The sequence below is a fragment of the Neophocaena asiaeorientalis genome, unplaced genomic scaffold (assembly GCF_003031525.2).
Source record: "Neophocaena asiaeorientalis asiaeorientalis breed wild unplaced genomic scaffold, Neophocaena_asiaeorientalis_V1.1 scaffold142, whole genome shotgun sequence".
Classification (NCBI taxonomy): Eukaryota; Metazoa; Chordata; class Mammalia; order Artiodactyla; family Phocoenidae; genus Neophocaena; species Neophocaena asiaeorientalis.
The window spans coordinates 2,601,626-2,627,773 of NW_020174563.1; the positions used below are offsets into that span (position 1 = coordinate 2,601,626).

The 26,148-nt window shown below is 49.0% G+C and overlaps 1 protein-coding gene across 5 annotated transcripts in view; it reads left to right on the forward strand.

The window, feature by feature from the left end:
- Positions 1-15,429, forward strand: part of SLC35D4 (solute carrier family 35 member D4) — a 107,887-nt gene extending 92,458 nt beyond the window's left edge. For 2 of the 5 annotated variants that reach the window (XM_024757929.1, XM_024757931.1), the window contains 2 exons: positions 1,576-1,640; positions 11,458-13,463. In XM_024757929.1, coding sequence (XP_024613697.1) covers positions 1,576-1,640; positions 11,458-11,518 — 126 coding nt within the window. In that variant the 3' untranslated portion in view covers positions 11,519-13,463. Of the gene's footprint in view, positions 1-1,575; positions 1,641-1,833; positions 1,911-7,716; positions 7,831-11,457; positions 13,464-14,646 lie in introns of those variants that run through there. The other 3 variants (XR_003004928.1, XM_024757932.1, XM_024757930.1) reach the window with 3 other exon arrangements.
- The last annotated feature ends 10,719 nt before the right edge of the window (positions 15,430-26,148 follow it).

The following is a 26,148-nucleotide window of genomic DNA, read 5'->3' on the forward strand; positions in this document are numbered from 1 at the left end:
AGCTCCAGGTCCAGAGGCAGTCAGGTCAGAGTAGAGACCACAGTAAAGATCATCTTTATCCTTTATAGGAAAAGAAGCAGGGAAGCTGATGAATTAATTCATGTGGTTTGTATAACCGTGTTTCCAAAACCAGATAATTGCATTGCAAAATAATAAAATTTTAGGCCCACTTCATTTATGACCATAGATACAAAAGTCCTAAATATAAAATGCCAAATAAGAAGAGGGCAGGATGGGGGAAGAAGAGCTGCTCTTTGAGATAAAAGCTCTTTAAGATAAAAGCCACCACTCCGTTTTCACTTTGAGAAATCTGTTTCCTCTTGTCCTTTGCTTTCTACTTTGCAACTGTCTCTCTGACCTTGTTGGCACTTCTTTTTTGTTCCTGAAGACACCACAGGTCTTTTTCGTTATCAAGGTTTTTGCTGCAAATTAAGCAAGGAAAGCAAACAGAAAGTGACCTGAAATGAATAAACTACCACAAAGGTTCTAAGAGCTCACAGAGTTTGTGTACTGAATGTTCCTGGTTTATGTTTCCAGACTTCTTTTTGAGATGGTAAATGAATGAAGATGAGACCCATTAAACACACTCCCTCCTTCTGACCATCTGCTTGTTGCCTTGTTCCCAGCTTGGGACCTGAAGAGGCCTCCAAGACCGGACATGACGTCCCCTTGAGTGACATGGCAGTTGACATCTCCGAGGGCATCCAGCCTGCGTGACCCATCCCAATACGGCTTGCTTCTTACTTCTTCTCATTGCAAGGAAGCAAGTCCTTAGGGTGACCTTCCTCATGGAAGCCCTTTTGTATTCCAGAATGCAGAATTCTGGGAAAAAACATCTTTCCTGAGCAGACATTCCAAAGTTGGGTCTTTGATTCTCAAAACTTTTTGTGCCGATGTTTAGAGGCACCGCTGGAGGCTGAGTCCTGTTACTGCCATTCCTAAGAGACTTTTATGTAATTTCTAGCTCTGAGAGATGTGGACTAACCTCTTCCCTCTCCTGTGGCTTCTAGATGTTTGCAAGTAATTAATTAATGATTTCATTGCTCCCTCCCTTAGGAAGTACCTGGCTTCTTAGAATGTGTGTCACGGGCCAGAAAGACGGGCATTAGGGCAGGGCGAGAGATGGTGTGTTAGCAAAGGCAGGTTGACAGCTAGGTTTTTAGCTGGAGGATCTGGGAGCAGGTGAATGAGTACTTCTGACCCTGAGGATTCTTTTTGCACAGCTGAGACAAGATGGAAACAGGGATTCTTGCTATGCCCCTGCCCAGGGGAGAGACGAGTTTGGATGTTGGCTTCCAAACTCCTCCTTTGAAGAGTTTGGAAGTTAAATGTTTCTTTGAAGATTCTCACCTCAGAATAGGCTAGAACTTAGCATTTTCCGCTAAATACAGGGGTATTTGGGAAAGGTAATTAGGGGGACTAGGAAGTATTTGGGGCAAAAAGTCATGAAGTGGGAAGGCATGGCTGACGTCTGGGATCTGAACTAGTACAAACTAAGCTTGTGAAGAATGGCTTTGGAGAAGGTTGCCGAGGGCCTGCTGCTCTGATGACCTTTTGTTGAAATGATTTCTGCAGGTGATCACGGCTGGTTTATCGATATTGCTGTTTGATATGATCCTGACCAGGGCCACCGTGGGATGGTAAGTCTTTTGCATAGAGAGAGGAGAAGAAAATTCGTTGTTTGTGTTTCCTTGGGATACTAATACTTGCTCTCAAATGTTGAAGAAAGGGTGTGTGTTTGGGTATATATTTTATTGACATATAAATATACATTCAGAAGAGTGCATCTATCATGATTATTTTCACAAACTGAATATACCACACCTGCTATAGCCAGCATCCAGGGCAGGAAGCAGAGCGTCAACGGTACACCTTTCAGCCACTCATCCACACGAGAGTAACCACTATAGGTGAGCCACTAATTATGCGTGCATATAACTATAACTACGTTTGTATTTTTGCCTTTGACCCTTCAATTCATTTTCTCCTAGTCAAGTTCCAGATCATCCTTGTTTAGAATGCACCCATCCATTTGCTTAAAGACAGCACTGCCTCTCCCTCCCGTATTTGAGCAGAGACCTGAAGGAAGTGGGGGAGCGAGCCCTGGGGACCCTGGGGGAAACAGCAAGTGCAAAGGCCCTGAGTGTGCTTGGTCTGCTCAAGGAGCAGTGTGGCCGGAACAGGTTGATGGGGGAGAGTAGTAGGAGATGAGGCTGGTTGGTGGCTGACCATGTGGGGTCTTAAAGGCCATTGTAAGAGTGAGGGGGGAAGCGATCAGAGGGTTCTGAGCAGAGGAGCCACTTAGCTCCTAGGTTAAAAACACATTCCTCAGTCTGCCATGTGGAAGATGGGCTGTAGGGTCCTACCTCTGAACGCTCTATACAGACTGCCGCTCGGACAGCTGACGGAGTTAGGACTTTGATCCACTCCAGCTTGCTAGCATTCAAACCAGCTGATGTGATCATTACCAAGGGCTGTCGCTGTCATCTTCAGGGAAGATGAGGCGGGGTGGGGAGTGATGGTGAGTTTAAACTGTTAAGACTTCTGTCGCTCCTCTCATTAGTGGGCGTGCTTTATTTGGGGGGTATACACTTACGTATTTTAAATCTACACAGTAACGGGTGCTATTTGTGAGATGTTTAAGACAATGCAGAAATGCATCGAGTAAAGAGTAAAGGCCTGTCATCCTCTGCTTCCACCGTCTCCACGTGCCAGAAGTCACACCAGTTTGATTCAACAGTGAGAGCGATGCACTGTTTGGTCAGGATGTCCGCGCTGAGGGAGGTGGGCTCTATCGTCTGCCAAGTGAAACCACACCGACGGGTGCCTGTCGAGCAAGACGAGCCTCTCAGTCATCCGGGAATGGGTCAGTCCTTGCCAAGTCTTCGCCCAGCCTCCCGGCTGCTGGCCGGATGACCCACAGCTTTCCTCCCCTATGACCACGGCTGCCTGCTGTCCGGCCTGAATCACTAATGCGGCACATTATGGAGAATAAGTCATATTTGTTGTTGCTACTTACTGGTCTCTTAACCTCTGTTTTAAAAAGGAAAAGAAGCCTAGGGCCACTTGAAGATAAAGCTTATTTCCATTCCACTTTGGATGCATTGTTTGGCAATCCCCCCTCACCCCCGCCCCAAGAATGGCACTCCAAAACGGAATGGCAGACAAGTTTTGGAATAGGTTTTTCCATTTCTTTACCAGCATGATGGAAAGAAAAAGCATATTGTTGCTTAGCTTTGCTCAAATAAGGCGTAGTTCTAGAAAATCCATATTTTTTCCCATTCTGGGGCTGAGAGTAATTCTAAGGGTTGGTTCCTCCCACCCCCTCCCTCCACTTTTTTGCATTCATGTGCACATTGGACCTGCAGAATTGTCACCTGTTTTGCTCAAAAGCCACAGTGCTGGTTGGTGGGGCCAGTACTCGTGCTCAGTGTGTCTAGGGCAGCCTCCCCTCTCCCAGGACGTCTTGCAAATAATCCCCTGCCTTGTGCCGTCACAGCCACACACACAACCTCAATATGAGGTTCTTGCAAGATAAATGTGAGGGTCAGGACCAGGCTCTGGGAATACCATGATGAGGAAGTCCAGGAGGTGACTTTGCATCTCATGTGGCTTTGGGCTGGGAGGGGTTGGTTCAATAAACAGATATTTCCTGGGGTTCTGTGTGCCAGGAACAGCTCTCGGATAAAAGTGTAAAGTCACTGCCCCTGGGATGTCTGTTATTGCTCATCTCCCTGCCTGAGGGCAGGTTTGCACCTAAACCATCCAGACTGACAGAAATGAATCTTTTTGCTCACGGCATTCGGTGAAAGCGATTTTCAACCCCTCTCAGGAGCCCCTAATGGGGCATTTCCTGCCCCAAGAAGAAAAACGGAAGGAAAAGAAAAATTAGGAAATACTCCCACACCCTCCTCTTCTTCCTCCTCCTTCTAGTCTCACCTCTTCCTTTGAATAATAATACCATTTATTGAGCAACTACTATATTTCAGACATTTTTATATTAATATTATCTCATTAACTTTCACAACAACCCTCCAAGTTAGCCCCGTTTTAAAGATGAAGAAGCTGAGGTTCAGAGACATTTAACTGATTGTCCCAAGATTTTAGAGCTACTAGGTGATTGGACCAGGATTCAAACCCAGGTCTGTGTGTGTCCAACATCCCATAAACTTCACATACCTCCCTAGAAATGACGTGGGAAACGCCAAGGACTTAGCAGCAGCATAGATAGTGTCTAGGTAGAAGCAGGTCATGGAGAGGTGGAAGAGACATTGGCCTAAATGTTTCTCTTCCCACCAGTCTGATCGTTTATAAAGAGCATCTAGATGATATGGCAGGAGTACAGAAGGAGCGTTACCCAGGACAAAACGGCTCTATTTCTTGTTCAGGGGCTGACACGGTGAACTAAGAATGTCCAGTGGAACATTTTTAGGAAAAGGATTTCATTGCCTTAGATTTCTTTTTTTAATTTATTTATTTTATTTTTTATTTTTTGGCTGCGTTGGGTCTTCGTTGCTGCGTGGGCTTTCTCTAGTTGCGGCGAGTGGGGGCTACTCTTTGTTGCGGTACACGGGCTTCTCACTGCGGTGGCTTCTCTTGTTGTGGAGCACGGGCTCCAGGCTCATTGGCTCTAGAGCGCAGGCTCAGTAGCTGTGGCGTACGGGCTTAGTTGCTCCGCGGCATGTGGGATCTTCGCAGACCAGGGCTCGAACCCGCGCCCCTGCATTGGCAGGTGGACTCTTAACCACCGTGCCACCAGGGAAGTCCTGCCTTAGATTTTTAATACTAGAGGCTATAATTCTATCAATCAACTAACAATATTTATTGAGTGACTGCTGTATGCAAAGCATGTGGAAGTCATTAAGGAACATAAGACATCATCCAGCCCTCAAGGAGTTTTCGGGAGAAGAAGTCATAAAGGTAGTTTCTGCAGTAGGATAGTAACCGTTTGAATGCACAATGAATGTGAAGGCTGGAGGAGAGAGAGAGGGTGGGGTGAGCTGGAGGGCCTTGGAACTGGCTTGAAACTGGACCTGATGCAGAAGGGAGAGGCTTAGTCAGACTGGGGGTGGAAGAGTATTTGGTCCCTCCGGCCCTGGGAGGACAGGGAAGGATGGAGGGGCAAGAGGTGCCAACGGTGAGACTTCGTGATTTGGAACCGGAGCTGGTGCTGGGGGGGCAGGGAGCTGATCCTACACTCCCTCCTCCTTACTCTGCACCTGTCCTTCTGGGAAGGCAGGACACAAACGGGCAGGTTGACGTCCAAAAACCTAACTGCCAAGATATCCTGGTGCATCCTCAAGACTCTTCCCCCAATTTCTTGTATCTTACCCTTCATAGTGATCGTCTCAACTCTTGACAGTAATTTTCCTTCTTACAAATAAGCCTCATTGATTGTATTTTGTATACAATTTCAGAATGAATTAAAAAACAGCAGAAAAACAAAAAACACCCAGGTGTTGAACTGAGTGTGAGAAATGAGCCTGAGATGCTCTCCAGTGGGGAGGCCGCGCTTAGTCTGAAGGTTCCAGCAGCCGTCTGTGCGTAGGCCATATCTCCAGGCTGTTCCACATCCTGTGGACTTCGTGGTACACCCTGAACAAGATGGAAAGAAGAGCTGTGTGTACCCAAATCAAGGAAACAGCACGTGTGATTATTGCAAAAGGAACCTTGACTTTGGAATTTCCTGATTTTTGAGAACTCTCGAATTTAAGGATCGTGTGTTTTCAGCCTCAAAGAATTTTCCAACCACAAAGTGAACCGCCAGAAGAGGAATGTCAGACTGTGTTTCAGATTTCCTGTCTTTTGCACAGAGCTGATCTGCATTGTCCATAGACTGGGTGTGTTCAAGCTGTGACTGGGTGACCAGCTCAGATCCTGGGCAGGGATCCGAGGCCAGTCTCTGTCCTGTGGGAGCTTAGACTGATCGGAAGTGAGAAGGCAGGGCTGCAGGCCTGTTTTGTTTGGACCTACTGTGTTTGCCTGTATAGTCATTGTTTCTTCTTTTTTGATTTTCAAATTTCAAATTACTCAGCATTTAGAAATCAGGTGATTTCCCTGTACAAGTCCAGATCTCCAGATTCTTTTGAAAATACGGAACAGCTGTTAAGTTGGGCCTGCATGTCCACACAGCAGCAGTCGCTGGAGTGGGTCGAGGCTGCCCGCTCAGTGGACATGGGCTCCGTGAGTGAGTGTAGCTGCCACCGCTGCAGTCTGGCTGAGGGCGGGGACCCCGGATCAGCCGATATCCTCGCCTGCATTTGCTTGTATGTTCATTCATTCTATAAGGAGTGCTTGCTGGGCTCTGAGGCTCCAGACACAGTCCAAGACCCCAGAGAGGTCACCCTCCAGGAGACGAGGGCCCATGTAATTAATTGTCCACCTTCGTGGGTGGGCAACAGCTTAGAGGCACAAAATAGCTCATTGTCTCAAGTAGGGTTTTTCACCCGCAGCACTGTTGACGTTTTGGGCCAGATAATTCTTTGCTGTGAGGAGCTGTCCTGTGTCCTGTAGGATTTTTAGCAGCAAACCTGAGCCTCACCTCACTAGATGCCAGTAGCACCCCCTCAACTGTAACAATGCGAAACGTCTCAGGACATTGCTTAAGGTCCCCTTAGGGGCAGAATCGCCCCGGTTGGGAATCACGGATCTGAAGTTGTGAGGTGGTTAGTGGAGACATGCCATTTGAAATTTCAGCGAGATCTTAAGGAACTTGTTTATCTCCTAATTAGAGATTTGGATCAGCTCCAGGGTCAGGTCCTGGGCAGCCCTTGCTGCCCGCTCTGTGTTCCACGATCAGCATGAACCACACGCGTGACAGGTGTGCACTCCTTGCCCACCTGCTGGCTGAAGCTTCTCCAGGAAAGGAGCCACGTTTCGCTCACCTTTGCGTCTCTCCTTCCGGCACCGTTTGCTGAATCAACAGGTACTAGGCTTCTCAATCCTGTACCCAAGAAAAATGATAAGCCTAAGCCCCCAACATTGGTCAACTTTTAAAGCCTTTAATTAAAAGCAGCTGCTCTTGGGGACATCCCTGGTGGCGCAGTGGTTAAGAATCCACCTGCCAATGCAGGGGACACGGGTTTGAGCCCTGGTCCGGGAGGATCCCACATGCCTTGGAGCAACTAAGCCCGTGCGCCACAACTACTGAGCCTGCGTGCCACAACTACTGAAGCCCACGTGCCTAGAGCCCGTGCTCTGCAACAAGAGAAGCCACCGCAATGAGAAGCCCACGCACTGCAACGAAGAGCAGCTCCCGCTCACCGCAACTAAAGAAAGCCCGTGCGCAGCAACAAAGACCCAACACAGCCAAAAATAAATAAATGAATAAATAAGTAAATTTATATATAAAAAAAGCAACTGCTCTTGTCCAGCTAATTACCTTGTTTTTAACTATAAAAGCCCAGTATTTTAATATCTTTGGCAAGCCCTGTAATTTAAATTTCCAGATTAACATGTATTCATTTTTTAATTAACAACATCTTACAGTGCAGATCGATAACGAATTCCCTCTATTCTAAAATTTCGGCAAAGGGGATTCAACACATACAAAAGAAAAAAATTCTGAACGGTGAGTGATGTTCCTTTCAAGTAGAATTAGTTGTGTGTGCCTCCTCTTCGAATCCTCTTTAGACAAAGAGAGTCACTCTTCTCTGTGGAATAGTTTAGGTACAAGGAGAGAAAGGAATAACCAAAGCACAACCTGTTTGTTTGTAGGATTTCGTGACCAGCTCCTCACCTTTGCCCATCATTCACCGGGCCTGCCATTGATCCTGGGCTGCAAACACGAGGATCGCTTCAACTTGATTCCAGTCCCAACCTCATTAACACCAAGAGTCTTTAGAAAATGGTCTTCTATCCTCTCTGAGTAGAGATGTGTGTGCCTTTCATGTTAGGGGAATGCTTGGAGACTGCCCAAGTCTCTTTGTAGGAAGAGTGAATTTAGGGGTGAAGAAAGAACTTCCACACACCCCAAAGTGCATCTAGGACCACAGTGTCTGAAGTTTTTCATCTGAATTAAAAATTTGAAACCCCTTCTTTAAAATGCTGAGAAAGGCCTTCATAACTATGCTCATTACCTTTCGACACAGAGTAGTTTATCAGATTGTGAACTGTCACTCAGCAAGTCCCCAAGGGAGTGGTGAATTAGTTTTGGTGAGGAAAAGAGAGAAAAACAAAAATAGTTTGGAATCCAGATGGGAAAAGGGGGAGCAGTTATAAGAATTCCATCACTCACTGAGTAAATATTTATTGGGTGTTGTGTTAAGTGCTAGGCCTACAGCTGGGGAAAGGATACAGTCTCTGTCCTCTGTCTGGAGGGTTCCATAGGAATTCATTGAATCACCACAGTAATACATGTATAATTGAGATGGGGCCTTTGGCTCCTGATGGGAGAAAAGAGGAGTGGAGAGACGCTGAAAATAACCCCCTGGAAGAGAAGCGAGTGATGACTATTTCTGGCTGCCTCTGCTCTGCAATCTGATGTTTATGCCTTGTTACATGAAGTTTGTTCATTTCAGGAATGATGGGGATTATAAGATTTGCAAACAGTCCAGTAAAGCTCTGACTTGACCAGCTGTAATGCGATTAAGATTCCTGCCCCCCTCCTTGTGTCAGCATCTCCCGCTGTTTAGAAGACAGCATCAAAGCTCACCTCCCTGGCTCTCTTAACAGTAAACGGAACCAGGTTTGTTTTCATGTCAGCGTTCCCTAAGCTGCTAGGTGTTTCATTAACTCGCTAAGCCAAGGGGATGAAATGCAAGTTTATTACGCTACAGCATTGTTCTAAAGCTGCAGGTGTGAGGGTGGCAGAGAGCCAACCAATATCCTGTTCTCCCTGGTGATTAAGGAAGATTAGTGGAAATGACTGTGACCCCCTCCTGTTACATTTGCAGAAATAAAACTCTTCCAAAGCCAAAGTTCTGTACAGATCTTTCATCAGGTCACGGTGACTCTGCGCTTTCCCAGGGGTTTAAGAAGCTGGTATGTGCGTTCTTTAAGGGATGTTGAAGGAAACAGCAGATTGGCTAAGAAGGGAAAGCCAGATCTTTAGAGGTGAGCCTGTGTACAAAATGAATGGCTTCCCCTTCCCAGGCCCTTCTTCATCCAAAGAGAAGAGGCAATAGAACCTGCCAGCATCTGGGTCTGTCCCTGAACTAGACCAGGGACAAGCACAAATGGGTCACGTTTCACAATACGGTCTTTGGGAACTTGGACCCTAGTTTCTCCCAGGAACAATCCTATAAATGATGAGTATAGATCTAGGAAAGTCCTCAGAAATTTATTCGGTTCGTAATATAGACACAAACTTCAACTACGTTATTATGAGCTTAGTATGCGTTAAAGAGAATTCATCGACTTATTGTCACTATTATAAGACTTCTGTAGGAAGGAGGAAAGTACGTTCCAACTTGGAGCTTAAGCTGTCAGGCAGACATCTCCCTCGGGCCCCTCTCCTCTCTTTCCCCCTTGTTAGCGGGCTCGGGGGTCATCCTTCCAGCCCACTCCCCAGTGCAGTCACTTGACTAGTGCCTCTCTGCCCTCACCCAGAGACAGAGGCCTGACATCACCAGGGAGGGGACATGGCGGGGGTTCAGGGGATTTTCCCACTCTGTAGGTTGGCAGATGGGTGATGGGGGCGTAGATTTGTTCTCTGTTGCTCTAGAAAGCAGAACTTAGACTCACAGGTGAGGTTGTCAGGTCAGTATGAGGCAGGACTTCCTCCAGGAGGGAAGAACCTCGTGCCCCAGGACCTGCCACAAGATGCCCGTAGATGCCCATAGATGTTTGCCTGAATCCCATGGCTAGAGCTGGCTTTGCAGAGCAGGATGGGTCCTTCACAAGGAGTTTTCAAGCAGAGGTGGGGAAGCCAGCCAGTGGTGAGGGCTGCTGAGAAAGGGATCCCTACTCTGGGAGAGCAGTCAAGAAAAGAATAATATTTCATTGCTTGCCCATTGTAGGCCACACACGGGGGTCAGCTGCTTCAAGTATGTCCTTCTAAGCCTCACAGGGATGGTTAGATGTGATTGTCGCCTGTGGTACAGCTGAGGAAACAGCTGACTAACACTTGCAGGATTACGTGGCTAAAAACACCTGAGCACAGTTTGAACTCAGCTTATTGTTTTTCTATTCTCACACTTATTCAGTTCACTGCTGTACTGGAAATGGTCCATGGTACAAGTTATCTTTATGTCACAGTCACCCACATAGGTGACATTTTCCACTGGGAACAGGATATGCACAGCCTAAGTGTGTTTCATACGTTCGGTGCCTTAGATATATGTTAGGAACATGGAGATGCAATAGCCCAAATGTGAGAGTGTGGTGTGTGGGTGTATAGGAGGAGTGGGTGTATAGGAGGAGTGGGATACTGGGTGGGTAAATGGGAGAAAAAAGGAAGAAGAAGGTGGGGTTGTTGGCACCTCTGGACAAGAGCATTTCATCCTCAGGGACCCCCATCAAAAGGGACCCCCATCAAAATCCTTTACGCGTGGCCCATCCTAGGCCTTAGAAGTGCTTTTGGGGAAGAGTGACAGGGGATTCAGACAGACACCAGGTTGTCTACTGAGAAGTTTAAAATAGGAAATGTGCAGACCTTTCACTGTATTACCTTTTAGGCATGTTAAAAAAATCCAGCTCTTCTCGTTCTCACACTCTTCTGTTCTCCTGCTATGTTTTCATTTTCAAATCACTGACCATATACATATTTCTGCTCTGGTGGGAAATTCACGATTCCCCATTTGTATTTTCTTCATTATTCTTTTTTTTTTTAATATTTATTTATTTATTTATTTAGGTTGCGCTGGGTCTTCGTTGCCGCAGTCGGGCTCCTTAGTTGTGGGATGTGAACTCTTAGTTGCGGCATGCGTGTGGGATCTAGTTCCCTGACCAGGGATTGAACACCGGCCCCCTGCATTGGGAGCGTGGAGTCTTAACCACTGGGCCACTAGGGAGGTCCCCTCCCCATTTGTATTTTGTTTTTAAATGTTCTGTTATTCTAAATGAAATAAAAGGATTCAGAGATTGTCAGCTTAATAATGATAAGATTATGGATATCTGCATGATTTTATATTCATCAACCCTCTATGGCAAAAAGTACCAGGCAGCTCTGTGGGAAGCCCTCCTCCAATATTTCTGCCAGAGAGCATTAACGAAGGGCAGTCACTGTCACCTGGTCAGGATGGTTGGGACACATCACCTTCTTCCCTAAGGGGAGGTATCACAACTCACCTTGCAGCCCACTCCCCTCCCCCCGCACAGCTGAGGCTTACCCTGGATGACTGGGCAGTCCCTGGGCCTGACCTCAAAGCGGGGCAGTGCAGGCGGGGGACAAGATGCTCAGCTGCGGGATGAGGGGGCATCCCTTGCCCTGCGGTATGTGGGCACCAGGCAACTCCGTGTGTCCACAGCCCCCAGGCTCTGGGGAGGGGAAAGATGACTTCTTGCTGTTTCTTGCAGCCTCCTGCTTGGCGGCCTTGGAGAGGCCTTGCTGGTTTTCTCAGAGCAGAAGGGCTCCTAAACACAGAGAAAGTGGACTCCCAGGCTGCAGGTGGAGAGCACCGCCCTGGGCTTTGGAGCTCCCTGTCCCGGCGATAGAAAGAAGAAAGCAAGAACGACGAGACACTGCTGCTCGCTGCGTCGAGGAGAACTTTTTCTGGGGTCTCTGGGCCGCTGCAGAGAGTGGACTGTGTCGAGAGGCTCCCCCAAGTCCTGCTGACTGTGCTGTGAGCCCAGCTGTGCAGAAACAGATGCAGGATTCCACCTGCATGGGGATGGCTCCGCCCACCTTGATTGCCACGCAAGCCTCCTTACTAAACACCCTTCCCAGATAAGCGTTCACTGCCTGCTAGTGGGCCCAAGGTATTGCGTTGCCTTTTTGGTTTTGTTTTGTGATTTTACATCCCTGGAGACTCCTCCGGAGACCCCCTTTCCTTGCTGTCAGGCTGGCTTGCCTAGAACTCACACTCCCCCGCCTAGGGGCACAGAGAGAATTCCTCAAGTGGGGCTTCCACTGGGGGCGGGGGTGGAGGAGGTAAATGGGGGTTCTGGGCCAAGTAAGACACCAGCAAGGACTCTACTTCTCCAGAGTGTGTGCTGAAGCCTTTTTATGGTTGTGTGTTGTGTTGAATTCCACACACCCTTCTGTGCCTACCATTAGGTTAACTTGGTACTAATGATTACCAGAGGGCATAGGATTAATAAGCACTGGTGGAGGAAACACCAAACAAACATAGCTATGTAGGGGCTTCCCAGGTGGCGCAGTGGTTGAGAGTCCGCCTGCCGATGCAGGGGACACGGGTTCGTTCCCCGGTCCGGGAAGGTCCCACATGCCGCGGAGCAGCTGGGCCCGTGAGTCATGGCCGCTGAGCCTGCGTGTCTGGAGCCTGTGCTCCGCAATGGGAGAGGCCACGACAGTGAGAGGCCCATGTACCGCAAACAAAACAAAACATAGATATGTAAACGCACACACAGTTATATTCATAATCCATTTAATTCCCTGATATCTCAGAGGAGGTTTCAGATCACTGAACACTGAAATATATTTTTCAGGCCAGATTAAAAATAGGATGAAAACTCTAAACCTTGCCTTTATGGGACTCAAAAGAAATGAATTTGCATGAAATGGTCATTTGATTCTGAACCCCAATGAAGGTTTAAGAAAATAATGTCTAACTCCAAATATTCCTGCTCATAATAGGTTTTCTGAATGCATTATACCCTGCCAGGTGTCAGTTTTGGTCATTTTGAGACATAGAAGGTAATGAAGTCCAGGGAGTCCTGTCCAGGAAGAATCCAGGCCCTGCAGGGTTGGACACCCCGTTAGTGATGAAGGACCACCTCCAGCATCTGGGAAACAAGCCTTGTCCATTCTTGGCCTTGTGAAGACTAAGGTCAGCTCAGTCAGGCCATTCTTCCTGCATTTTTTTCTCCAAGTTGTTGAAAAAAGAAACAAGATGAAACAAATAGGAATGGATTAGTATATTTGGACCTTGAGTACCTTAAATTCATTTCCTTGTCTTTTTCCTGGTCTCTGCTTGTCATTTAAGGTAAACATGTTCAGAGTGACCTTTATACATATATAGTTTCACTTTGCTTTTTGTTCCTAATCTGAGATGTCAAACCTTCTACTGAGGATCAAATAGAAAATGTGGGTTTACAATTTTCTTTGTTCTTTTGCTCCCACAAAACCGTGTCTGTACACCTGAGTCCATTTCTCTCTTTGCAGAAAGTGGCATCTGTCCAAATGTCATCTTATGTCTGTCTTTCCAAGTCTCATTTGAGCAAATGGAGATTCCTAAGGCTAGAAAGAGCCATGTACAGTTAACAAACCCCATCCCCTGTTCCAGCAGGACTGACCTCAGAAACTTCTGCAGCAGACAGAGAAAGACAAATACTGTACCACATCACTTACATGTGGAATCTAAAAAATAATACAGATGAATGTATTTGCAAAACAGAAACAGATATAGAAAACCAACTAGTGGTTACCAAAAAGGAGAGGGAAGGGAAGAGGCAAATTAGGGGTATGGGATTAAGAGATACAAACTACTGTATATAAAAAAGATGAGCAACAAGGATATACTGTACAGCACAGGGAATTATAGCCATTATCTTGTAGTAACTTTTAATGGAATATAGTCTATAAAAATATTGAATCACTATGCTGTACACCTGAAAGTTAATACAATATTGTAAATCAACTATACTTCAATAAAAGAAATAAATGTACCTCAAAAAACAAAATTTCTGCTGCAGAGTTTTAGACCTTTTTTTTTTTCTTTTTAAAGAATCTCTAACAAGGATTTTTTCTGGTTTTTGTTTGTGTGATTTTTTTAACTTCATTCCAGAGTCCCATTGTTTTTAAAATCTCAGGTCTTTTCTTACTTTGACACTAGCAAGAGGCAAAGGCTAAGATGTTTCTTCAACAGACCATCCTGCTTCCTTCAGCTTCCGTTTCTTCTCGGGATTTTTTCTGCAAGCTTTTACCACCATCTTTTATGCCCAAGTTCACGTGCTCAGCTCTGAACTCAGGGTGAGCCTAGAGGGCTGTAAGTCAAGGGACTGGCCTAGATTACTGCTCTCATTCTCTGTGGCTCTCTGGGCCCCTGGCCCCCCTGGTGGGGAATCCTCAGGTTACCCCAGCACTCCCTTTTACCCGAAATGATCCATTTGGTCATGTCCTATCTTGGTCATGTCCTTGCTGGCCCCATGTCAAAGCCAGGGTGTTTCGTCTTTGTATTTGTCCAAATAAAGAATACGCTTTCTGTCAGGAGAAGCAAAGTTCTGTGTGATTGTGTATTATTACTAATCTGCTGTGGATATAAGGAAAAATAAACCATTTATTTTCTCGGTAATTGGCCTTTCTCTTCTCTTCAGCCTGGACAGGAGAGTATTGCAGAAAAGGTTGTTATCCTTGGGGAGTGAGTTCTTGCATCTTAAACACAGGCCCAGACCTCTACCAGCATCCAGACCACTTAGCTCTGCAGAGGGAGGTCCACCCAACTCCTCCCTCTAGCCCTGCCCTGTCCCGTGTAACCACCAGCCGTGTGTGGCCGTTGAGTACTGAGAGGGTGCCCCACCCCTACCTACCCCAATGGTATTTACACCCCTTGCAGTTCCTGTCTCTTTCTCTTGAATCCCGTCTAGCTCTGACTTGCGTGCTGCCAGTAGGAGGTGATAGAAGCAATGATCCCAGACTTCCAAGGCCAGGTTGAAAGCCTTGCAGCGCCTGCTTTGATCTTCTGGAACGGCCTTTGGGAGTCCCGAGCTGCCTTGTAGAAGTCTGACTCCCCTGAGGCAGCCGTGCTGGAGAGACCAGGTACAGGAGCCCTGTAGACAGTCGCTGCTGCACCCAGCCTTCTCACCACCCCACCAGGCTACCAGACGTGAGGGGAGCTGCCCTGGACCTTCTAGGACCAGCCCATCTGCCAGCTGAGTGCCATCAAGTGATCTCAGTCAATGCCACGTGGTGCAAAGCATCAGAGTCTGCATGAATGCCTGACCACAAAATCATGAGATACAGCAAAATTGTTTGAAGCCACTAAGTTTTGGGAAAACTTGTTATACGATAGAGAGCCTCGAATTCCCTTCGTCTCAGGTGGATCCAGTCCGAGCACTCTGAGACCCTCCCCTGAATAGACTTGTTCCAGGAGAACCAGTCTGCTCCAGCTGCCTTCCGCCCTGGAGCTGCCTGGAGAAGGGGACCCCTGCTGAGTGTCCAGGGCTTTCCCAGACCCCCGTTACAGGGCAGGATCTGTGCCTTTGGGTCAAAGAACCTCATTCACTCATTCATTCATTCAACAAATACTGAGAACCCACTATGTGCCAGGCTCTGTTTCGGGCTTGTGGATATATCCGTGAATAAGATGGGTCCCCCTGGAGCTTACTTTCTAGGGGTGGAGACAGACAATAAACAAGTAAATAATGGAATTTCAGAGAGAGTTAAGTGCTTTTAATAAAATAAAGACCGGATGGAGACACAGACTCTTCTGAAAATCTGATGAAAAGTAAGGAATTTCCCTTCCGAAATGTGCAGTCACACACACACACACACACACACACACAAAGCATATAGTTGGGGGATTTATTCTCCCTGAAGTCCATCTATTGGACCTCTATTGGATTCCAGGTTAAGAACAACTGAGTGAGAACCTCTTTGGGGGACATGGGGTGAAGTCAAGGGTGCCCATAGTGCGATGTGCTGCCGCCCCCCACTGGTCTGAGTGGAGGCCAGGTCACTGGGCCTTGTGCAGACAATGGCGGCCACAGAAGCCTCGGCCCTGTCTCGGGGGGGATCTCAGGCTGGTGTGGGAGAGATGCGCAGACTTGAACATGGGTCTCATGGTCCATTTCAAGGGCATGATGCACCTGGTAGGAACCTGGAGAGATGCCGGGAGGGAGAAGTCCCAGCTGCGAAGCCCAGCACCGAGAATTACTGTGGGCCATGCAGAGTGTTGCCCAAAGGGCTTCACTCCTGAGACGTCTCACCTAATCCTCACAAGGAGCCTTTGGCGGAGGAATTGCCATTGGCCTCGTTTTGCAGAGGAGAAGGCAGACACGGAGAAGGTAAGTCACATCGCTGAGGCCCTCAGCTCGGTGGAGGGTGCGTGAGGATTTGAGGGACGTTTGTGACCTCCCAGCCCTGCCTGTCAGCTCCCACGGTGGCTGCCCTCCCCACGCGAGTGACAGGGGACCCGAGTGAGCAGAGCCGGAGCTGGGGGCTCCAGCCACGCTCAGGCAGTAACCGCCGGCGAGGCAGGGCCCAAGAGGCCAGGAGGTGGGTTGGGTCAGGCAAGGGGTGTTTTGAAAGCCTGGCTGGGAAATTATGTTCGTGAGCACCTGTGATGCTCTAGATGGGGTGCAGGTGCCTCCCCCATGCTGTGTCACCTAGTCTTCACAACCCTGCACTTACAGAGGACGCCTCCGAGAGCCTGACCGGACAGGAAACCTTGCCACGCTCACCACTCCTGAGCTAAGATTCCAAGATGGCTTTCACGACCCTTCTGCCCTGGCCCGTCCTGTATTATGTGTTGTCTGTGGGCACTGCCCACGTCACCCCCACCACGGACCGCTGGGTTCTGAACAAACCAGACGAGCCAAGCCCCCCCACCGGTGGCCCTCGTACAAGGTCCAGGGCAGTGCTGTCCCCCGTGGGCGTCGGCCACTCGGACCCCACACTGGCCGTCAGCCTGGCGGCTCCCGGGTCCTCTGACCTGGGCAGTAAGCCCCTGGGAAGGCTGAGCCCATCCTGGAGCTCACATGGGGCTCCCCTCTGTTCTGGAGATGTTTCAGAGACTCAGACATCCTGTGCTCCTCGTGGAACAGGGGATCCTTTGCTCCTGCTGTGAGCTGATTTTCGGTGGCCTGGCCAGCAGAGGCTTGCCCTGTGCAAAAGCAAACCTTGGCACACAGACCTTCATCCAGTTCCATCCAGGCCCAACCAGGGAGGGGTCTGAAGGAACCGCGCCCCGCTCCACCCCCCAGCTCCCCTCCCTTGGCCGCTGAGGGTGGAATCCCATTTAAACAACCGCCTGAGCCAAAAGGAACATTTGAGTCATTTATTTCCTTCTCGCTGTGTGAAGAGGCCCACGGGCGGGCGAACACAAGGCCTCTGTGCCTGTTTGTCTTCACACCCATCACTCTGAGTGAGCCTCCGGGAGAGCAGTGGAGCCCTTGGAAACGTGGGAATTTAATCCAGGCACCATTCCCTGGCCGGTGGATTTGCATGACGCATTAAGAGGAGCTTGTTTAGCGAAAAGGGCTCTAAGTGGGAGATAGAACCCTAGGTTCTGTCCAGGCTCTCTCACCACCCTGGCAAGTGATAGCCATCGTTTCTTCATTTATCTCCTCTTCCCTTCATTCATCACCCACCTACTCTCCAGCAGAGCTGGCCGCTGCTGGAGGGGAGGCCTGGCTCTTCACACAGGGGAGGCTGTGGGCAGGGTCTGCTTCGCACGGAGAAAGCTGCAAGTTGTCCCTTGTCCTGGCGGAGCAGCTCTGGCGACCCTCTATGTGACTGTCGAGTACAGCAAATACACCCTCCCTATTCTCAGGGAGGCCCTGAGTCAACAAGAAGACCTGCAGACTGAGATTTTTAAAAAAAATAACAGCTTTATTGAGATATAATTTACATACCCTAAAATGTACCATTTTGTTTAAGGTGTTGGGTTTCTTTCTTTTTTTTTTTTTTTTAAGTCTTTATTGAATTTGTTACAATATTGCTTCTGTTTTACGTTTTGGTTTTTGGGTGTGAGGCATGTGGGATCTTAGCTCCTCCACCCGGGATCCAACCTGCAGCCCCTGCATCGGGAGGCGAAGTCTTAACCACTGGACTGCCAGGGAAGTCCCTAAGATGCACCCGTTTAAAGTGTACAGTTCGGTGGTTTTTAGCATATTCACAGAATTCTGCAACCATCGCCACTATCTAATTTGAGAACATTTCCGTCACCCGCAAAAGAAACCCTGTACCCGCTGTCACTCATTCCCCCCGCCACTCCCACTGACCCAGGCAATCCATTTTCTATCTCTACACACGTGCCTGTTCTAGAGATTTCCTATGAACAGGGATCGTGCAGTATGTGGCCTTTTGTGTTGGACTCGGGTTTTTGAGCAGTTCATGCCCTTCTACCAAAGGCTGCCTTCCCCGGCAGCCATGCCCCTGCCTGTAGGTGGGATGAGGGCTGAGGTGGGATCCTGAACATGGAGCATGGAAAAACTGGGGGTGGGAAGAAGGGACCCCCAGCACCTGGAGGTGCGTGAGGGAGCTCCAGAGAGCGGCAGCGGGAGGGGGTGGGCCATACTCTTCCAGAGCCGGGTGGCCACGGTTAAGGTTTATTTTTTAGCTAATGCCCTTTATGATCCTCAGGCCTTCAGTAAAGTCTGTTACACAGGACAGCCTGGTGTTGGCTGTCCTCTGGGGAATAAAGGGCCTGGGTCCCCTGTTGGTGATGAAGCTGGACAGGGGAGAGGAGGCCCGGTCACCACAATCCCGCCAGTGGTACCACTTTAAAAAGCTCCCAGATCTGTCCTCGTCTCTCCAGGGGTCTTGAAGGTACAATGGAGTCAAACCCGTCCTTCTATTTGTGTGTGTGTGTGTGTGTCGACTACTCATCACATGTCCTCTAAGTAAAGCACTCTTTCCCGGGAGAAAGGAGAGAACAGACGTGGCGGGTTTGCAGGTTCGCCCTCGACAGAACAGACTCACGCCCACAGGTGACAGAGGACGTGGACCAGGAGGGGAACCGAGGGCACTGCCACGAGAATTTTGAAACCATGGAAAACAATCAGAAACAATGTATATCAACAGCATGTGTAAAATAAGCTACAGTTCAAAGTTAAGCTGAATAACCAAACCATGAACATTACCTCCACTAATATTTGCTATTATTTAGAACATTGCACGTATTTTCAATAACTTAAAAGTGAATTCTTCACATCTCCTAATCCCCCAGGAAGTACAAGTTTCTTTTCAGTAGATTTAAATAATACATCCAAATATTTACTCATAGTAGGAGATTCTGGCATTAACTATAGCTGAGTTTAACAGAAATATAGAAAGTCATGAAGATATATGCGGCGTTTAAAAATGATCACTTGTAGCAATTCCTTAGAAGTCCTGGGGGAGAAAGGCAGTTCTCTACTTCCTAACAGCACCTAAGGTTTATGCTGCATCGAACGTAACTCAGCAGGACAGCATTCTGACCGATGATAAGCACCTTACAGAAAATTCTTTCGCCTCTTCAATGTTTCATTTTAAAGCTACTATTTTGACCGTCTCCAGCCCCAGCCCCAGCCTTGGCCTCACGGTGGAGGCAGTTCGTAACCTCACCTCCGCGCGTGGGGAACGGATTCTATGACGGAGGGTCCGTGACTCCCCGCTCGGCTGCCCACCACCCGCCCCTCCCAGCCATGTCCGTTTGTCCATCCTGCAGGCTACGGCTCAGCTTGGCCCCAGCTGCCCCAGGAGTGCTGGGGCTCCGAGCCCGTCTCCAGGACCCGGACGAGCTCAGGATCCAGATGGCTAAACCCTTATACATTTCCTCTTCCTCAGTGTATTTGTTTGCTAGGGTTCTGGTAACAAAGTACCACAGACTGAATGGCTTAAATGGTGGAAATGTCTTGTCTCACAGTTCTGGAGGCTGGAAGTCCAAGATCAAGGTGTCGGTGGGGTTGGTTCCTTCTGACGGCTGAGAGGTATGGCTCTGTTCCTGGCCTCTCTCCCTGTATCTCTTCCCATGGTCTCCTCTCTATGCAAATTCCCCCTTTTTATAAGGACATACTGGATGAGGACCCACCTTAATGACCTGATTTTAACTTGATTACCACTGCAAAGACCTTATCTCCACATAAGGTCACTTAGGTACTGGGGGTGAGGACTCCAACATATCCTTATGGCTTGGGAGGACACAATTCAACCCATAACACTTAGTAATGGAAATTAGATTTATTTGAGCAACTGTGTATAAAGCTAACAGATACATTCCCAGCCTCTCGTGTAACCATGCAGCTTATCTGAGTAGGTTCCAACCAAGGAGATGTAAGCAGAGGTTGGTGGGTGAGACTTTGGGGACAGTTGCTTAAAAGAGCTCAGATAGGTAAATCTTCTGCCTTCCTTCCGCTTCTTGCCTGGGTTGAGGACATGATAGCTGGAGTTCTAGCAACTATCTTGGGCCTTGAGACAACCTTGAAGTTGAAAGTTGTGGCCTTAGGTTAGTGGAACAGAAGCTAGAAGGAGCCTGGGTCTCTGATGAGATAATGGGGCCACCATGCCACCTGAGGGCTGCCCACCTCCAACCATTTTAAGTGAGAGAAAATAAAAAATTCTCCTTTGTTATTTCTAGTCTCTGTTACTAGCCCCCAAGGAGCCAGGATGGTGCCGTGGGGAAGACATGTACTAATACTTTGGCACGAGACAGACCTGATTGGGTCTGGACCCTCCTCTGGACCATTTATACACACAGTTGTATCACAGTATAGAAATGACCTCTCTGCTTGTCTGCCCTCCCCCTACATGGTGAGCTCCTTAAAGGCAGGGTCCATGTCTGTTTGTCTTTGTTTTCCTGGTACCTTGCACAGAGCTGCACATAAAAGTGCTCACTGAGTGTTGATCTGAACAGATTTTAAATCCTCTACACTTACCAGCTCTGTGGTCTTGGACTCTGAGTCTTAATTTCATTAATGCTTTTAAAAAGAAGGTTATAATACCAGGGCTGTATTAAAGATGAAACACGAATAAATGTATAGCATTTAGCATTTGTTGGATGTCCAAGGAACGATAGCCCTTATTAGTATTAAGACCACATTTTCTACAAAATCCTAGTTCAAGGCCCGGTGTGATGCTCCATTTACTTCTGATGACCAGACTTTTGCTTTTCCTAAGAGCAAGTCTCTGACATACACACATTGTATTCATCGGGTTCCCGTCTTATTCTCTTTGACTTCTTTTGGTCTCGAGAACCTCATCGGTACACGAGTCCCTGGGTTGCCTGGGTTCCAATTCTGGCATCTCCTAGTCTGTCCGTTTGAGTGCAGGTAAGCCTTCCATGCTCAGCTTGGTGATCATCTAAGTCAGGACACAGGGAGCATGGGGGGCTTTACATTCTATCCGATGGTCCTGGTCATAGAAGAGGGCCTTCCCATGAGGAGAGCAGCAGAGATGGCCCCAATGTTCCACGCTTCCCAGTGCCCAGGCCATTTGCAATGCAATGGAGCCATTTCCCCACTGCTTGGATCTGAACTCTGGCTGATAAATGCAGTGAAAGTGACACTGCCAATTTTGGGTTAAGGCCTTGAGAAGTCTCAGACACCTCCACTTGTGTTCTTAGACTTCTCTGAGCCCTCTTCTTGACCAGTTCAGCAAGAATCCTGCCAAGCCAGTTTAGCAAGAATGCCCCCTCCCTCCACTTGGTACCTAACCAAGTTCCTCTTGGTATTTTTCCATCCACTGACTCTCTCACCCTGCCCATTGGCTATAAATCCCCAGCTGCTTCTGTTGTGTTCACAGTTGCATTCAATTTTTATCTCCTATTACAATCGTCTTGACCCCTATTGCAGTAGTCTTGAATAAAGTTTTCCTTGCCTGTTTAACTCTACCTGACGCACGTTTTCTTTGACTGCTTCCATCATGAGAACAAGCCCGGACTAGTCTACTGGAGGATGAGCGACCACGTGGAACAGAGCTAAGTCCTCACAGCTGAGGCCGTCCTATACCAGATGCCCTCAGCTGACTGCAGTCACATAAACAAGCCAGGTCAATATTGGATGAACTAGGCTCAGGCCCGCCGACCCCAAGGCTCATGAGAAATAATAAATATGCGTTAGTTTGCTCCACTATGATTTGGGGTGATTTGATTTGCAGCAATATTGTGTCAATAGCCTATTGGTACAGAGGAGAAGAAAAGGGAAGAAAAGCAGAGCAGGACCTTTTTGAAAGACTCCCCCTGTCCTGAGCACCGTGGGTCCTGCACGGTGTTACGATTCCCGTAGCGATAGTGAGGGACAGCCCTGTGTCTTTGGCTGCCACTCCCGGAAAGGAGGGACTAGAGCTGCAGCTGACTGTGTGGGTCCCACAGGCACCCAGGCTGCAATAGAGAAGGGAGGGAGGATGGGGCACTGGGCAGGAAGGGACCAGCTAGTTACGGGGCTGCCCTCATGGGATGTGCCAGCTAGGGAACAACCAAGTCCTGTATTCCAAATCCCTTCAAGTGAAAGCACTGGGACTGAGCTTTTCATAGCAGGTGAAGAACTCTGCAGTGTCAGCGGTGGAGCGCACCCTGTGCAGGAGTCAAAATCGCCCCTCGAACGTTCTCCTCCTCGGTCCGGGGCTCCGCCCTGCCCGGGCCTCCTGTCCTCTCCACAGCTTCTCTTGCCCCCTCAGCCCTTTACTCTTTTTCTAATTTTTAAAATTGTGGTAAAAGATGCATACGGTAAAATTTATCATTTTTAACCATTTTTAAGTGTACAATTCAGTAGCATTAAGTACATTAACAATGTTGTACAACCATCACCACTGTCCATTTCCAGAACTTTAAAAAATCTCAAATAGAAATTCAGTTCCCATTAAATAATAACTCCCCATTCCCTCTACTCCCTGGCGTCCCAGCCCCCAGCCCCTGGTAACCTCTATTCTAGGTGCTGTGTTTATGGATTTGCCTGTTCTAGGTACATCATTTGAGTGGAATCATATATTTCATTGGCCAAAAGGTTTGTTTGGGTTTTCCTGTAACATCCGAATGAACTTTTGGGCCAACCAGTATTTGTCCTTTTGTGCCTCTCAGCCCTTTATTCTTCTTATCTTTTGGTTGTGCCGGGTGTTAGTTGCAGCACTTGGGCTCCTTAGTTGCAGCATGCATGGGGGATCTAGTTCCCTGACCAGAGATGGACCCCGGGGCCCCTGCACGGGGAGCATGGAGTCTTCACCGCTGCACCACTAGGGAAGTCCCTCAGGCCTTTATCCTTACCAAAAGTTTTGTTTCCAGACATCTGAAAAGCGGCCCATCAGGGATATGTGCTTTCTTTAATTCCCATCCCCCTTCCTTTGACCTGCAAGTGTCGGGTTACATGACCTTGGCCTTGGGGAGCCCCTGTCCCCATCAAATCCCCAAACAAAACACACAAATCAGGGGCTTCCCTGGTGGCGCAGTGGTTGAGAGTCCCCCTGCCGATGCAGGGGACACGGGCTCGTGCCCCGGTCTGGGAAGATCCCACATGCGGCGGAGCGGCTCCGTAACGGGAGCGGCTCCGCAACGGGAGAGGCCACAGCAGTGAGAGGCCCGCGTACCGCAAACAACAACAACAACAGCAACAAGAAACACACAAATCACTCTTCCTGACCACACTGAACAGGGGCTGTGAGGATGCCCCGCCCTGCATTTTCCTTTCCGCCTTTTGGGCCCAGCTGTTCTCACCACCAGCTCCGCACCCCTGGCTGCGCTCGCTCCAGTTGGACGGGGAGCATCGAGGTCACTGTGAGCCTCAGGTTTGTCTAACCGACCCCCAGAGGGCAAGGTCCACATTCCTTGAGCAGCCCCAGGGGCCCCACCCAGTTTTAGGTCAAAAGCTCCACAAGTAAGCTAAGCCTTAGTAGCAGAGGCCCTGGCTTGAGGTGGGTTGGAATCAGATCAGCCCAGTGGGGTCGGAACACCCCAGTGGAGCCTGAGGTCTGTAGGCAGCTTGTCTGTATGAGTCAATGAGGTAAAGGAGATGATGGGGAAAATGCAGAATATTTCAGTTTCCACCCTCGGCTGCTCCTCCCTGCAGCTTCCACAGCCTCACACACACACACTCACACACGTGCTCTTTCACACACTCACACACTAGCTCACACCTGCCTCAGGGACTCATGTTTTCACGGCTTGAGGTGAGAGGGCTACTCGGGGCATAAATCAAAGGTGTGTTCTCCAGGACCCTGGGGGCCGTGAGCCGTGGGGTCAAAGGTGACCCTGAGGGGGAGAGAGAGGGTTCGCTCTCACTTCCTTGAGAGCTCAGTGCTGCTTTGGCCCTTTGGCACCCTGGGGACAGCACCTGGGGGCCCGTGGGCAGGGGCAGAAGCGGCCCTTGAGGTGAGGAGGTGGCCTCAAGAGGCTTGAGGGCCTGCGGAGACCCAAGGCGGCGGGGAAGAGGGAGGGGGGAAGGGAAAGGGCCAGGAGGGGCAAGGGCTGGTGGCTTGTTGTTCTGTGTCTCACCCCCGGGGACTCTCAGGTTGCCTTCCATCAACTTCGCCCCCAGCAGGAGCACACCGGACAGTGAACTCCACCTTGTCCTCAGGCATGGAGTTTATTTTCATTCTTTACTTTCATTCTGAAGCTGATTCTTCATCATCGAGACTTCTCTACTTGCCTTTCCTGCGTGGTCTTTCCCAGCCCCCTCCAGGTCAGGGGGGGTGCATGGCTGCCTCTGTTGGGCAGGGGGCTCTGGGCTGGAGTTGAGGAACCCCATGGAGCCCCAGTTCTTTACAGTGGGAAAGGTAATCTAGAACCTAAAACCTCGTAGGTTTGCAGACTTACACAGGAAAAAGTTATATATGTCTATATGATATGTATGTGTAAACACACATTCACCACACATGTATGTACATATGTATATGTACGTGAACCACACACAGACCGTTTATGAATGTATGGTGCTTAGCCCGGCACCCAGCACATCATAAGCCATAAGTGTTACTGTTGACCCTTATCATCATCTGGGACTCTCCCTAGCAGTTGGCTTTCTGCGGCAGAGGACTTGGGGTGGCCGAGCAAATGGAGTGTGACAACGAGGTAAAGTGACTTTAAAATCTCTTAGCACATGGAACATGCTGTCACCCAGAAGCCCTCGTGCATTCGTTCGTTCCTTCAGGAAGTCACAGAACAGCGCAGATTACGTTCTCTACACGTTCAAAAGCACCAACCTCAAATGGCTCCCTGCTCTATGGAAACGATCATTTCTCAGGTTGGTTCACTTTCCCCGTCTCTAAAACTATTCCAAACGTTTTTGCTCTCTGCAAGCCCCATCCCCTCCTTGCCCTCCTCCTTCCCATTTGGGTGGGCCCCGCCACTTAAAGGGAAAATGGAAGCTGTCCGAGGAGAACAGTCACCTTCCCGATCTCATCTGGACAAACCTGCTCACCTGGGCACGTCTCTCCCCTGCTTTCCCCAGTTGAGAAGTCCTTCCTCTCCAACTTCACATGACTCCCTCGCCTCTGCTCATTTTGATTCCAAGCCCCTCCTGCCTCCTCAGGAAACTGACCTGCCCTCTCTTGGTTATTTGAACTTATCCCTTTCAGCTGGCTTTAAATACCCTCAAGTCTTTCAACACAACAACAAAAAAACGAGAACGCAAAACGTCGAACTTGACTTCTTTCTTTAACCTCGCTGTCGTAAGCTGGCTCGCCGAGTACGACCAACACACCTCCCGATAAGACAAAGCCGAGGGCATTGCTGCCGCCCTGGCAGGGAGGGGAGGACAGCACCGCTTGGATTTCAAAGCCAGGAAGACAAGGTCAGAATTTTGGTTTGAAGTGAGTACTGTATCTCAGTGCGGGGATTTAGGATCAGGTAACAATCACAATACCACAGTCCAGGATGGGTGGAGACGGCAAGGTGAGGGGTTCAAAGAATCTTCAGGCACACACTGGAGATGCTTTTCACGGAAGAGTTGTCTTGGGGGAAGTTTGCATAGTAAACACCATTTGCTTGGGAGGACAGTCCCCCCCAAGAGTAAAGAAATGCTAATGAAGATAGTAGAAGACTGGGGGTGGGCAGTAAGGTGTGGTTTCACTTCCCTCACCTAGGCTGAGTGTGGGTAGAGCGTTTTGGTTCTCAGCCTCGAGCTTCTGCCCTCACTCCTTCCTCCCGTTCACGACTACACTTCTCAGAAAAACCCTTCTCTGCTTGCTGAGGCCATTCCCTCCCCTCCCACTCATTCCTTAGCCCTGCAACCCGACTGCAGGCTCCCTGGAAAGCAGGGCTCACTACGCCAAAGCCTGGATGCCACGGGGGCCTCATCATCTCCCCGTCGAGCTCCTGGGGGCAGCACTTGGGGGTAATTTGGAGCAACAAGGCACCCAGAGCCCGTCTCCCAGGTGCTGGGTCGCCAAGGGGCAGCCAGCACCAGTGTCTGCCCAGCCATGGGGACACGAAAGGAACCACGGCGACTCCCCTGGGCTGG